This window comes from Cottoperca gobio, chromosome 20, assembly GCF_900634415.1.
Source record: "Cottoperca gobio chromosome 20, fCotGob3.1, whole genome shotgun sequence".
NCBI lineage: Eukaryota > Metazoa > Chordata > Actinopteri > Perciformes > Bovichtidae > Cottoperca > Cottoperca gobio.
In genome coordinates, this window is record NC_041374.1 from 10,860,626 (window position 1) to 10,875,115 (window position 14,490).

The window sequence follows — 14,490 nt, forward strand, 5'->3', positions numbered from 1 at the left end:
CAGTGAGCGTATTGCCTGGTTACCGAGGCTCCGGCTCCACACAACCCTTCCTCCCATCAGCGGATTGTTTGTCTTAATGCTGTGTGACATGGCCCATTGTTTTGTCCATCTGTGGTTAAGAGTCAATGGACAGAGGGTGTATGAGGGGATCGGGGAGAGAAAATAATGGAGGTGAGGGAGAAGAAAATAAAGAAGAGCAGGGGTGAAAAGGTGGGTGGGGGGGAGATGAAGGCAGAAAATAAAGGAAAGAAACAAGATGGGGAAAAGAGCTGAGAGGTGAGGAAAGGTCAGAAAGAGACCGAGAGTAAGGAAAACATGCAATAACCCTGTGATTCCAATATGGTTTTGGACTTTACATTCACCACTTCCTTTTCCAGGACCTTCCAGTGGCTTTCAGTTCCATATGGAGCGGGGGCCTTAAGCTCTTTGTGATATCGCTGACGTGAAAGACGTCCTGGCCCTGTGACGCCAGTCCCCTCTTCAAAGGGTTAAGTCATATTTAGTATGCGTCCTCATAGCCCCACGGCTTTGTATTGTAAATAAGACTAATGTGGCATTGGTCAGGTATGCTAATTCAGATAATCAGCGCAATTTCTGCAAATTATAACTGTCAGTGTGGTGGGCACAGAACCTTGGCGGAAAACATGAGGGAACAATTTAGCCCGGGTAATACCCCTCCACCAAAGAGCTGCTCAACTCAAAGAAAAACAATCGGCCTGAGCCCATACCGCCCTGACACACCATTTCAAAAATAGTTTATGGTGAACGAGGCTCATTTTTTTCTGAGGCACAAGTCAGCCTCCTGCCCTTTTTTTTTTCCTATGTGCACACACAGACCGCAAAGTAATTATAATTCGCTTGGATGGAATTATTCAAAAAATGACCACATCTTTTACTCCCTCAGCCATAGAGAATATGGTTTTGGGAAATTTGGGGTAAATTGCTACTTGCTGAAAATATAATAATACACATATATGAATGTGTCTTATTTTGATTTGACAAATGATTTAAAATGCAGTGTATTGTCTCCAGCTAATTGTACAGCAATAAAAAAACGACATACTTCCCAAAAGTCCTCTTGGGTAACATCACATCACTCTCATCAGAATAGATCTCCCCAGGAACTGAGTTTTATTCATGTTGGGCACATAAAATAACATTCCAAGTTTTTATTACGCGAGCAATGGATCCCGCCTGACTGAAATCTGTGGACTTTACCTTTTATGTAAGTAACTTCCTGTTTCAAAGTAAATGAGAAAGAAAAGGTCACAAATCATTTATTAACTGTAGGCAATCAACCTTTTGTAAGCAAATCAATATGCAATATAATTGGCTGCCTTAACCTATTAGACTTCTAACCTAAACATAGATATTTTACGGGTCAATCAGAGGATGGCATGTGCAACACAAGGACAAAACAGGAACTAAAAAAGGACAAAATGTCCTTTGATGAGCAGCTCTCACCTACTGCACTCTGACTTGAAAAAGAAAATGGCCACCACTGCGCTAACTCCAGTGGTTAGTTAGATCTGGGTGTGTGTTGCATCCTTTCTCTCACTCCTCCGGCCATCCGTGAATGTTTATGTAATGCCCACAAATTACTGAGACAAACCCTGGAAATAGACTTCTGTCTGAGGAGAGACCTTCTTTAAAAAAAAAAGAAGAAAGAAGACAACCGCTGGAATGGCGAAACCACCCCCACTAGCCAGAGGAAAAAAAAGTATAAGATGAAGGAGTGAAAGTGAGGGAGGAGGGAAACTTAATACCTCCAAAGATGCCTCGGTGTCATCACATGGAAAGGCTCTTTGGGAAACAGAAAAGCCCTTTGCCACAATGAAAATTGAATGATCGTTTTCGGTGCTTCCACTCAGTTCAGACGCACAGTTACAGTTTGGGTTGGGTACATTTGGAAACAAGGAATGTCAGTGCACTTGGAAACAGGCAAGAGGGCACATTTGCTCTCTGCCCGTGTTCACAAGCATAAGTGTCCATTAGCTTCGTTTTTTAGCCTACAGCTGCTAAATGGTTAGCACAGCTACACTAATTTGAGAAGGACCAAAAATGACCCAGAGCCTTATCACTCAGAGTAAACAAAAAGCTCAGGATACACTCGCACACACGCACACACTCACACACACCCACACGATAAAAGTGTTGTCGGTCTCTCTAAGTGAGAAGAGGTCTTTTGTTTAAAAGGGGGACTTAGACAAAGAGGGTCCTCTCCCTCTCTCTTTAATGCATGTTGGGTGGTGGCGGCAGTGGTGGTGGTGATGGTGGTGGGGGGGGGGGGGCGTTAGGGTTAGAGGGATGGGGACGTGTGGGTGGTGGGGAGGTGGAGGGATGGTTGAAAGATCAGGCTCTCAGAAATAATTACCTCCATAAGATCCCATCTCCCTTTCCTTTAAGGGGGAAATGACAGAAAGTACAGCGTGCAGAAAAGGCCTTGGTGTTTGTGCTTGGTCTGGCTTATGAGGAGCTTCACACATGATGGAACACAGGGCTAATGGGCGAGGATACACATATAAAAACACAATCATACACACACCTCCTCACAGTGTTCTTTATGGCTAAACAAATGGTCGAAAGCTTGAGACAAAGAAACAGTCAGAGGCTGTTAATGTCTCCAAAACTACAGCTGAAAAAATTGTTCAAATTATACAATCGATGATGGAATACCCATGACTCGCAATCTGTCATATTTTTCTTTTCCTGCTTGAATTTTACTAAACAGCTCTATTCAGGGCGTAACTTCATTATAGAGAAGGGCACAAAAAAAATCTAATTTCTCTAACAACTTTTGGACGACCCTCAAAGCAAAATGGCTTCCAAGTCGTCCATGTTGAGAGGCAATTCATTTATGCTCGCTCATCTGATGCAAACTGGCATTTTTTATAAACTCAATTTCCTTTAACACTTCTAATTGTACACAGAGACAAACGATTTATCTCAGCAATGTGGGCACAGTGGGCTTTTTGTCCCTGAAGGACACAGCTAACAGATCATGATAAAAAGTTTCTTGCTGTACAGTCAGCGAGAGTTAGATAAGCGCACGCACACACACACACACACAGCGAGCTCTCACTTCTCAATGATGTTTAACTAGTGTAAAGGATGAGATGGCTGGGCCCAGGTTTGGGGAATTACAGACTCAGAAGAATAACAAAGAGTGAAATGTTCTCAAATAAACATGCACTAGCAAACACATGTATTGACATGCACACAATGCAGTCCAGCAGAAGTGTTCACTGTACACTCCTGTCTTTGTTCAAAACACCTATACCCTTGCGGTGCGTCTCTGCAGTACTGTGTCCTTAATTAGGCCATAAAATCAGCATCAAAATTGTTTAATGAAAGCCATTCACATGTACATAAAGTCCAGAGCATTAGAACTCTTATTCCCAAATGGGCCTATAATTATCTGGCTCAGTGCCAGGTCCCAGGCTTTAAGAGAAAGATACCGGTCAGCACTTAAATTAATCTTTTTCATACCAGTCTCTAATGAACAGAAAGTGCTCGAGTCAGGAGTTGTAGCCCCAGAAAACTAACAGCATGCATACACATGCACGTACACACAAATAGAGGGTCCTTAAACCAAACACTGGCTGGAAATGTTGCCTACTATAGAGCCTTTTCCATCGCTGAAAACATTCACATCATCTATCACTTTAAGAGCCCAAAGCAGCTCCAGCACACCTTTTCTTCCACATAACACAACCTACTGTAGCATGTAATGTTCGCAAAGAGCTCAAAGGGTTCAGCAAAAAAAACAAAACAGCTAAAAATATGCAAAAAAAAAAAACTGACAGAACTATAGAACAAGAATACAAACCCGATTTATTAACTTTCAGTGTTTGATCTCTGGCTGAAACACTCCGCCCTCTGCCTACACCTGCCAAATGTGTACGGTCTATAAGGAAATACCTTTAAAACTTTACCACGTACCTTTTGAAAGAATACTGTTGTTCACAAAAAATTATATAGAGTGGGCAAAAGGAGGGCATCCAAAAAAGTGCCTTAGCATTTTAGACCGTGCCATGGTAATTCATGGAAATTCACCATGTGGCATCAAAACCAAGGTATAAAACTGAGGTCCCGAGCAACAAATATGGTGTGTTTTAAGAGTGGAACATTTGAAATAGGTGAAGCGGGCGAATATTGCTTATGACAGGTTTAAAACATGGTTGTGCTCACTGGTTTGAGAGGTAAAAAAGAAGAAAAAAGCTTGAAGCTGGGCTTGTGTTCTGGATTTAAAAAAAGAAAACGGACAGGAGCAGCAGAGAGTGGGAGATGGAATAAGCAGGACAAAGAATGAGAGAGAAAGGGATACAAAAAGAGAGCAGGAGAACGAGAGAGAGGGGGGGGGGGGGGGGTATGTTAATATGTACGGTAATGATTTATCTAAGCATGCTTTTTCTGCTGCACCCCAAATCTCACCGAAACTTTGATCCATGTGTAATTAAAACCAAACGTACGCCGGCTACAGTCTCCATTTCAGGATTGGGAGCTCTTCTGTTCGTGTGTGTGTGTGTGTGTGTGTGTGTGTGTGTGTGTGTGTGTTGGGATTCACATATGTTTCTAAGCGCTGGGCCTCCATCTGTTTTGGGAGTACATGTACAGTATAAACAGGACACTTTGGGGAGCACACACACACACACACACACACACACACAGATGGATGTATGGACTAATGCTATTCTGGAATGCTATTCAAAACGTGTTACCACCCCCCCCAACCCTATCCCACCCGCTCCTTCAGGTCAAGCAAAGCAAAAACAAGTTAAGCGCTCATTTTCTCCCGGCAGCATTAACATAGGGATGACTAAATAATGGACCCTGACTCTTGGTCTTCTGGTTTAAATTACAGCGCAGCCCCCTCCCCTTACACCCTGCAACCCCTCACCAACCATCCAACCCCCACTCAAAGAAAAACGATTAATCTTTTTTTTTTGTATATATTTTTTTTTTGTCTCTCTGAATGTTTTACAGTTCTGTTACACTTATTAGCTGCTGGCAGGACGGAGAGTCTTAAATGAAAGCCAAATTGCTTTGGTCATGAGAAAGGAAATGAAAGCTCACTCCAGGGAGAGACTGTGTAGCCGTAGCATACGTGTGTGTGCGTGTGTGTGTGTGTGTGTGTGTGTGTGTGTGTGTGTGTGTGTGTGTGCATGCGCGTGTGAGTGTGAGTAACGTATGTGTGTGACTAATGTATGTGTGTACAGGCATTTTCACTATGAGATACTCCCAAGGTGAAATTTCATAAGCTGACTGCTTGCCTTTCCTGGGATGTCCCTGTGCATGGGACAGAGTGTGCGTGTGCGTGTGCGTGTGTGCGTGTGTGTGTGTGTGTGTTGCACATATAAGCGCGGCAGCCTAATAGGAACAGTATGCTCATTTTGGAGAGATTAGGAGGAATGGACGGGTCTGTATCGAGAGACGTGATCTGGATATGAAGGCCAAAAGAGGGAGGCAGGGAGGGAGACAGAATAAAGAAGGAGTGGTGCAAGAAAAGAGAAAAAGAGAGGGAGATGGGAGGAGTGAAAGGAGTAAAGAAAGATGGATCTGACTTCAAACCAAGAAAACTGACCACCACAACTGGAATCAGCATTTAACTAAAATCTAAAAAAGTTTAAAACACAGGCAAATAGGGGGAAAAGCCAGGGCGTGTGTAATGCACCAGAAAGAAAGAGAGGTGATAAAAAAGGAAATGGCGCAAGAAACGCCAAAAACAGCCGTAGAAATAACAAAAGAACTCAAGTCACAACAACTTAAGCTGACAGACAAAGCAGGTTAAAGAAGCACAGACCTTGGCTGGAGGGGCACTCCTTGACGTGGAACAGCTCGTGGAAGCTCAGTCCATCCTCGTCCCCTCCCAGGCCTTGCTGGTGCAGCTGCAGTTTCCTCAGTCCTTCGTTCTGTTGGTGGCGAGCTGAGCGGGCGTGCTGCACCAAGTTGAGGCGGGCCTTGGTGGAGTAGTCGCACAACGTGCAGTAGTAGACACACAACTCCAGGCAGTACGTACTGTCCTGCTTCTGCAAGTGCTGCGGAACAGAAGAGAGGAGGTGCAGATATTAGGTGGTGTTTTATGGCGTCCTCTGGGTCAATTCAAGGAGTTATTGTTCTCACAGCTACATTTGTTTCAATAATTGTGAGATTACAAAGATATTTGGATGAATTGCATGCTCTGAAAAATCATGTTGTCAGTCTTGTGTGCTTTATGGTTAAAAGCCTTCGTTTCTACGCTGCTCACAGAATCCCCCAAAACGAGCAAAAAGTCAAAGTATAGAACACAAATCTATTATCTTGGCCAGTTATTATCCAGAGAAAATGTTCCTCACTCTTTGCAGTATATGGTTTGAATCTTTGGCATTAAATATTATGTATTTAATTTAACATTATTACTACAGTGTCACAGCAGTGCTAAAAAAAAAGTGCTACGATGGAGAGCAATGATTAAATCTTATGGACAAAGACTTTCTATTAAAAATGTAAAAAGATGGAGTTTGAAATAATTGTGTTACACTACAACCCTCCAAATGAACTGGATATGTTTTTGGTGACATAAAGATTAACAACACACAAAAAGTCAAATAAGGGGTTGAGTTCAGAACACTGTTTTTGCCTTTAACGTGCACATTGTCCAGCTCTCCTCATTGTAGGCAGCTGCAGGGGTTTCTCATTCAACGTGTGCTGTCAGTTGCAAGCCCTTAATTTCCAGTTGCCTCTTTAATGGCATTGCAGCCATGCAAAGCTACCCCCTACTTCGATGTGTGCGTGCACACACACACACAACACACACGCACACACAACACACACACACACACACGGCCCCCATCCCACCTTGCCCTACTCCCATACACCCAGTCAAGCCAAGCATATCAAGTGTGCCTCTGTTGTTGCTGCCGGGCTAATGAACAATGCACAAAAACAAAAGACCAGGCCAAGCTTTTATTATCTGATCCTCTGTGGAGGGAGGGGAGGGAGGGAGCGAGAGGAGAGGAGAGCAAGGCGAAGCGACAGAGACACAGAGGTGGCTCGTGATGGTTAGTTTATGCTTTGTTAAGATTTATTCATACAACCATTTGAGAAAACAGGTGCAGGGTTCAATGCATGAATTAATAGGCATAATAGTGTGTGTGTGTGTGTGTGTGTGTGTGTGTGTGTGTGTGTGTGTGTGTGTGTGTCTCTCATGGCTTCTATAGAAGGATGTTTCATTCTTGAAGCACATGAGAAGTTAGCTAAGGGAATATTTTCTCCTGAGCGTTGTTGCCTCATGTTATATGGAGCAAAAAGAGAAAGATTGAAGAATTGTATGTGTAGGAGGTTTGTGTGGTGGGAGGAGTGGGGCCGAGAGGTGGAGGTGGGGGGGGGGCACAGTTAGCTGCAGGTGTGTGAGTTCTAAACCCCCCCTTCCCTCTTCCTCCTTTGACAAACAGGGATTAGCAACATAGCTACAGCCGCTAACACATCTTTTCTCTCTGTCTCTCCTTCTTTCTTTCTTTTGTCGGAAATCTTACAAGGTTTTTCTCACGAGACGGTGGGACGTCCCCTCGCAGTCAGAGGCCCTTTCAGAAGTCTTAAGTTTTAATTAAGTCGGAGTTGTCAGAAGAAAGCTCCCCTAGTCCAGAGCTCAGGGCCATTAATTACAGCTATCTTTGTTTCTCTGTGAAAGGAGGCCTCCCTCGCTCCTTCTCTCTCTCTCTTTCTTTGCTTCTTTTCCCCTCCCTCCCTCGCAGGAGAACTGGGCTTACTGAGCCTTACTGTGGAAACCACACACACGTGTGCTCACAAACACACATCAAACATGCATACACAAAAAGGTTTGAGTTTCATTGAAATATAAACTTTTCTAATTCGCTCCAACAATACGTTTTGGAAATGTTACCAAATCATGTTTCTGTGAATGTTGCTCCCTCCCAGTTGGGAGAAAGTTGCTGCCCCAGGTCCAGGACAAGCAGCCGAAAATGGATTGAATGAACCAATGATCTTGTTCTGGCCCTTAATAATGGCCTTCCATATTCATGCCATATGCCAGACTCCACACACAAAAGCCCTTGCATACATCCCTACTGTCATCAATCATTACTTGTGTAAAAACAAGGACGCTTCAGTGCTGCGTGATATTTGTTCTTTCTCGATCCAATCGTGTCTGGACTCCACTCCAATATACTTTTATTTCATGACCACTCCGCTCGAATTGGGGGTTGAATGAAAACACTAGTAATCAAACAAGGCCTTTCTTTCCTCCAGTGAAAACCTTCAGTATTATATTAACAACTGCCGCAGAAGAAAAGTTAATTGGAAATGTGACGTGTTATGTAACTGAACAAGTTCATTTTCTTAGCAGAGGAGACAGGCATTATAGTCGAGAGTCTTTCCAGGAGATAGACAGTTTCCAGTGGTTCCTAATGGCACGGCCATTAAGGTAATTGCACTGGTTTCAAATTAAAAGTTTCATATAAATCAGAAGTGGCCTAAAATGCTTCACAGCCCTCCATGTCCAAACATATATACTATTTGTTTTTAGGATCTGAGGCGTCGGCTGAGAGTAGCTAGATGATATACTTGGGGTTGAACCCGGCTGCCAGATAGGTTTAGGCCTAATATTAATTCTCTCCCCATCAGCACATTCCAGAGGGTTTGTTTAAGACCTAAACTAGAGGGCTGTCTGTCGCTCTCTGGCACTCTGCAGACCTGAAATGCAGGCGGTCTGGTGATCACAGGCCAGAACATCCATGATTTATGAACTTTTAAAGGAGCACTTTGACTCCTGCCAGGCGTGGGCTGTGTAATGCATATTCAAACACACAAACACACTGTTCCTGCTCCTGGGTTTGCGCCCGTGTGTGTCTGCTTGAAATGTGTATGTAATTTATGTCGCGGCTGATTTGTGTGTGTGTGTTTATGTGCTGTACATGCATTTGTGTCATATAAGTGTTCTTGTATGTGTGTGTTGTGTGAACGGCAAAAAGGCCCATCCCTGTCAATATGGCACCTCTCTAGAGTGCCTGTTGGTTAATTGTTGGGAATTAGTGTTTGGCAAACAACCAAAAAAGCTAAAACTCCCTGTGGGCCAATCAAAACGAGCTAAACAGCACTCCCTGGGTGGACCTAAACAGGCACAGACACCTCTGGATGGTGGAGGAGGTGCACATACACACCCCCATACACACAGAACGCAAATTATGACACTCGGGACTTCCTGTTTACCTGTCAAAAACATTGTCATCCCTGTCGATGACACACACCCACACACCACACACACACACACACGCACGCACACGTAAGGGAAGCTCCCTTGTGTGGTGGTTTACTGCTGCTGTGTGTGTGGGGGGGGGGGGGGGGGGGTGAGAATGACAGAGGACTGCATTCATTATGCAGAATGAGATGTTTACAAAACACCTTTCTCACACACACATAAGCACAAACGCACACACCTCCCCTCCGCTCGCTCCCTGGGTTTGGGGGGAGGAAAGCAGCACTGCTGTCTCACATTCATTTGTTTTATCTGTGGTGACAAAGCTGCCTCATTAACTGAATCCTTAATAAGCCAAGGCAAACGACATCTTCTCACAACTTCTTTTATCTCTCTGAGCGTGTACGGGGAAGTGTGTGTGTGCGCGGGAGGTTGTGGGTATAATTTCAATGCTTATTTTCTTCTTACTGTATCTGTGTGCGAGTTTGGTTTTTATGCATCAATAATTTCAACTCTACCTTTTTTTGATTTTACCTCTCAAGTGTGTTTTTGTGTCTGTCTCTTTGTCTTTGCCTGTGATTGTGCGTGTGCACTGGTAATACGACAAAAATATTTCGAAAGCAGCGCATAGCAGTGGGGTTGTGTTTTCCTCCATAAAACAAATGACAAATTAGGGTATTCAGTACAAACATGAGTCTTTCCTGTCATTAAGTGTAGAAGCAGGCAGCTAATGAACACTCCACTGCCGCAGCTATGTCTTAATAACCAGTGTGTGTCTGTCAGAGCGTGTGTGCACGGGTTTTATATGTAAAGAATCACTACATGCATCCTGTTTTCCTATTTGTGTCCGCTGAGAGAATGTGCATGCATGCAAATGTGCACCCCAAACATTATGAAAATAAAAACCTCTTTATCTCCTTTCATCAGTGTTTTTTTAGGGGAAGCAGGGAACTTGTTGTTGAGTATACCTTCTATTTGGAACGTCACCAGCTTCCGGTGCTATCCCCTGGGCCCCCGGGGGCCATCTGAGACAAAAACAGCCCCACTTGGCCCAGCAAACAACAAAAGCGTGTTTTGTTCCTTGAAAGTATTTTAAACACATACCAGCGCTGCCTGGAAGGCTGCCAAGTGTAGAATTCCATCAGTGCTACCACCTCCCTAACACATGTTACTGCTAACCGCCGCTCAGCCCCCAAGACAAAGATGTAACGTAAGATCACTGCCAATGGATTCGCTGGCAGACTGCACTGCTGTAAAGAGATGCTGAGGGCCCAGGTATGTGCCACCTCGCTTCCACAGATAAAGAGAGCAGCGAATATAGTGTGTAGAGAGACAGATTCAGTGCTGCACATGCACAAAAACAAATATGCAAATAGGAGCCACATACAAAAAGTGCTGAGTGCACATTGCATATTTACACGTACACAGACACAATGCACATCTCCTGCTTCTCTCTCTCATTGTCTCACTCCTACAAGGCCACTGTGTGTGATCTAAAGATACTGGAGAAACAAAACAATCTGAGAAAAAAATCCCCCTTACCCGACCTTCTTTTTTTTTCTACTTGATGGCCGTCTTTCTTTTCTTTACTACCAGAGCTCTTACTTTCATAAATGCAAAGAAAAACATTTCCTACAGCTAAATTGTGTCTCCTGTCTCTCTAGGCTCTGGCTGCTGGCCGTCACATGTGATCGGAGCTCTGGGGCCTGTCCATGAGGTGCAGGGCTTGTAGACGAGCTTAGTTTAGGTCAGCCAACAATAATAAGCTTCCAACGCGTAATGGCTAGCAAGCCAAATAAATGAATTATCACAATGAGTCTTTCGTACTAGCTTTTTGCCGCTCTTCTCAACTTCTGTGCTGTCTCTCTACCTTCAACTCGTTTGACTCTATTTCTTCTCCCTTCTTTCTTCTTTACTTTTGTCTGCAGAAAGAAATAAGGAAGCAATAGTGATAGGGCTTTGTGCGAGCTTGGAAAATAGTCTTGCCTTCCATTTTCCTGACTCCCACACATGGACACGCATTCCCTCACACAAACACACACACTTGTAGCAGTGACGTAAGTGTGTCTGACATATGGGGCAAAGGTCAATCTGAAGTTCACAGCTTCCTGATCTCTGGCCCCTCGCTCAGAAAAATCCCTTCTGACTGCATCTCTTACTCTGTATTTTGCCGAAGCACAAACACACACAAGTGACGCAGACCAGAGCAAAGACAAAAAGGAAAAAAAAAATCCTGCTGATTTACAATATGATCCATTTCTTCTGGTTTTAATAGATGAATGTGTAGGAAGTTTCCAGCCGTTGGGAATAACATATTGCAGGAGACAGAGACACCAGGACACATCTTACATACTTATCTGAACATGTTTGTGTGTTAGATGTCTTGAAAGCCAGCTCAACTCCACCCCCCATGAAAATGGATCAGTATTTACATTAGCATTAGATTTAGACAGCATGGTTCAGCCACTTACTCCCTATTAGCTATCCTGACCTTAGCCCATTAGGGTCTAAAAGCCCCCGCTTGTCTCCATCGCCGCCAGGTGAGACTGACCAGACCTCCCCATTTCCCTAAACCATATTACAGCTGAGATTATCTTTTCCATCCACTCACAATGGGACAGAGATCATAAAATGTTGATATCAAGATCATTGAAATGCTAAGACGTTTGTGGGATTCTCTTTTTCCAGTGCTGTGCAAGGGGAGGGATATTACTGAAATACTAACATGCTTTTGGGTAGGGTTCATCATTTTCCATTTTTTCCAACATGCAAAGATGCTTTGGGGAAATCAAGACACGGCTTAATTGACAGGATCTAAGAAAGACGGGGAGAGAAACTAGAATAAAGCGGTTGAAAATCCGGGGCTTCGGCTTATTGGCTGGTACCATCAAAGAGGTTTGTACTACACTGATGTTGTTGTATTTAACTAAAACTGAAAGGGAAGAGAAGGGAAAATCATTTTTATTCCGAGAGGAGCAGCGTTTTTTTTGCCAAGTTTGTTTTTCTTCGCTCTGTTCGTAATGGAGACTTGCGGAAAAAAAGTCTATCAGAGACAGTTAGACAAAAGGAAGGACAGAAACATAGAGTGAGAGAAGCTAACTGATAGCTTGAGAGGCGAAAGGAGTGAGAATCTATAACAGAGAGAACAAAAGAACAAGAGACGGAGAGAGAGAGAGAGAATGATAGGGAAGAATCTAGACGAGTGTAGCCGGGTTCAAATCACTAATTACACATTCCTGAGCCTGTGAAGGGGAGTATTGTTTTCCAGTTAGCCCCTACCCTGTCGCATGGTTTCACTTAGCACAAAACAAAAGGTACAGGGAACAAAACACAAGCCTAATACCAGGCCCTGCTAATGACAGAGAAATGGGAGAAATTATCCCTGGGGTGGATCCTCGTGAGAAAATGGCTAGTGATTGCTGGACAAAGGGAGTTCATTTTGAAACTGTCACAAAATGGCAGACTGTCTGCTTCTTTCTTTTAAGAGCTGTATTCACCAAATGAGTGCGCTGTCATGCTACTTGTTTGATAGATACATCACTACACACATGATCTGCTTAATCTATAACTTTACATTATACTATACACTTCATAACAGCAACATGTAATATTTCAACACACTTCAGAGAACTAAAGTCCAGGTTCAGGACTTATTCCAAGGAAACAATGTGACTTGTGTGTACAAGCTGTGTATAAGTGTGTGTGTGCATGTTGGAGTGGTACCTCTGCCAGAGAGAGCACAATGAAAGCACCTCTTCAGCGGCGGCGTTTTGCATATTGCCACAGGAAATCAAATGCCTTGCAGTTGACCTACAAGATGGCACACTTGATCCCTCCCTACTTTCTTTACAGAAGGCGGTCGATTTAAGCCTGCGCCTCTCTCTTTTTGTCTGCTTTACCCGTCTGTAGCAATACTCAAACATTTAAATAGTCACTGTGTCTCGCGGAGATAACAATTCCTACAACAATTTCTGACACGTCACATAAAACTCAGTCAGCCAAACATTCGACACTCTGATGTTCTGTCTAACCCCATAAACCCATAATGATGCGCTCTGTGCTGTTCCGGCAACAAAGAGGACCCTACCATTTTCTACGTGAGCCGGGGAGGAGGAGGGGAGGGGGGGTAAGCTGATAGCGGTGGCAGCACTGGGCAGAGTCGCCTTGCTGGTAGTGTTTGCCCAGGCCCCAGCCGTCTAAAGGAAGGATATTGTTTTCCCCTGAAAAAGCCTCAGCCGCAGTCCACATACCAGCGTCCACTCAACATACCAATGGGCTCTTTGAAGATTACTCAAATGTTTGCCTTTGTTCATCCACCACCACCCCCCCATCCGCCCCTACCCCTACTCCTAACCTACACTCCTGCCAGAACGAGGAAAAGAGGAGAAAGGACAGACTTATATCTTCAGAAAACAGTGGGAAAGCAATACCACCCTCAGCTGCACTCAGATTCAAAATGGCCTCTGTAGGGGATGTGCAACCACAGAAAGGAATAATAGCGGTCTGGCCACCAGCACAGTAAATCTAATCATAAACAATAGAGAAAAGCGGCGTGTTATTGCATATGGCCGATTCTATGGTTGGATGTTGCAAGTCTCCGATCTGTGTGCCGATAAAGTGCAACATGCTTTTAAAGACTCCTGATCCCTGTGCAAGTAAGTCCACAATTATAATTCCAAGGGGTTAATTTAACTAAATGTGCCTAAAACTCAGGAACCCCAACCCCCTAACCCCCCACACAACCCACATTAATCCCGAACAAGTAAGTGGGCTTTCTATCAGGTCTATTTCAAAGCATTAGGGATTACCTCGCAGAAACTAAGCTGCTTGAACTCGCAGGAGGTCAGCATTATTGTGCATGCTGCAAGGATGGAAGACCAGTGGTAGAGACAGATAGACAGCAGGACAGGTCAGTTCCTCTTTCTCCAGCTCTCCGACAACATCCCTCCAACAACATCCCTCAATCCTTCTCCCACCGTCGCTCTCTCTCTCTTTTCATCCTCGTCTCTCTCTTTCACCGTATAATCGAATATCTCCCACTACTTATCTATTCACTGAACACCTAATGGTTAAAATCAATTACAGCTGGAATGCTGAAATGCCGAACACTGGGCCACATGCTGATAATGACAGAGAGAGTGTGAGAAGGAGAGAGAAAGCGACAGAGAAAGAGAGAGAGAGACTTGGGACCGTTCCAAGGGAGGCACAATTACCTTCAATCGATTGATTATTGATTTAGAAGGGCGTTGAGGAGTATTTCAGTTCAACTTTGTCCATATCAATATCCTGATAGCTTC

General features: G+C 44.0%; 1 protein-coding gene across 4 annotated transcripts in view; it reads right to left on the reverse strand.

Moving 5' to 3' along the window:
* zfhx4 (zinc finger homeobox 4) overlaps positions 1-14,490 on the reverse strand; it is a 106,088-nt gene that overhangs the window by 33,015 nt on the left and 58,583 nt on the right. For all 4 annotated transcript variants that reach the window (XM_029457239.1, XM_029457240.1, XM_029457237.1 and 1 more), the window contains exon 6: positions 5,804-6,038. In XM_029457239.1, the coding sequence (XP_029313099.1) occupies positions 5,804-6,038 (235 nt within the window). The remainder of the gene's footprint in view (positions 1-5,803; positions 6,039-14,490) is intronic.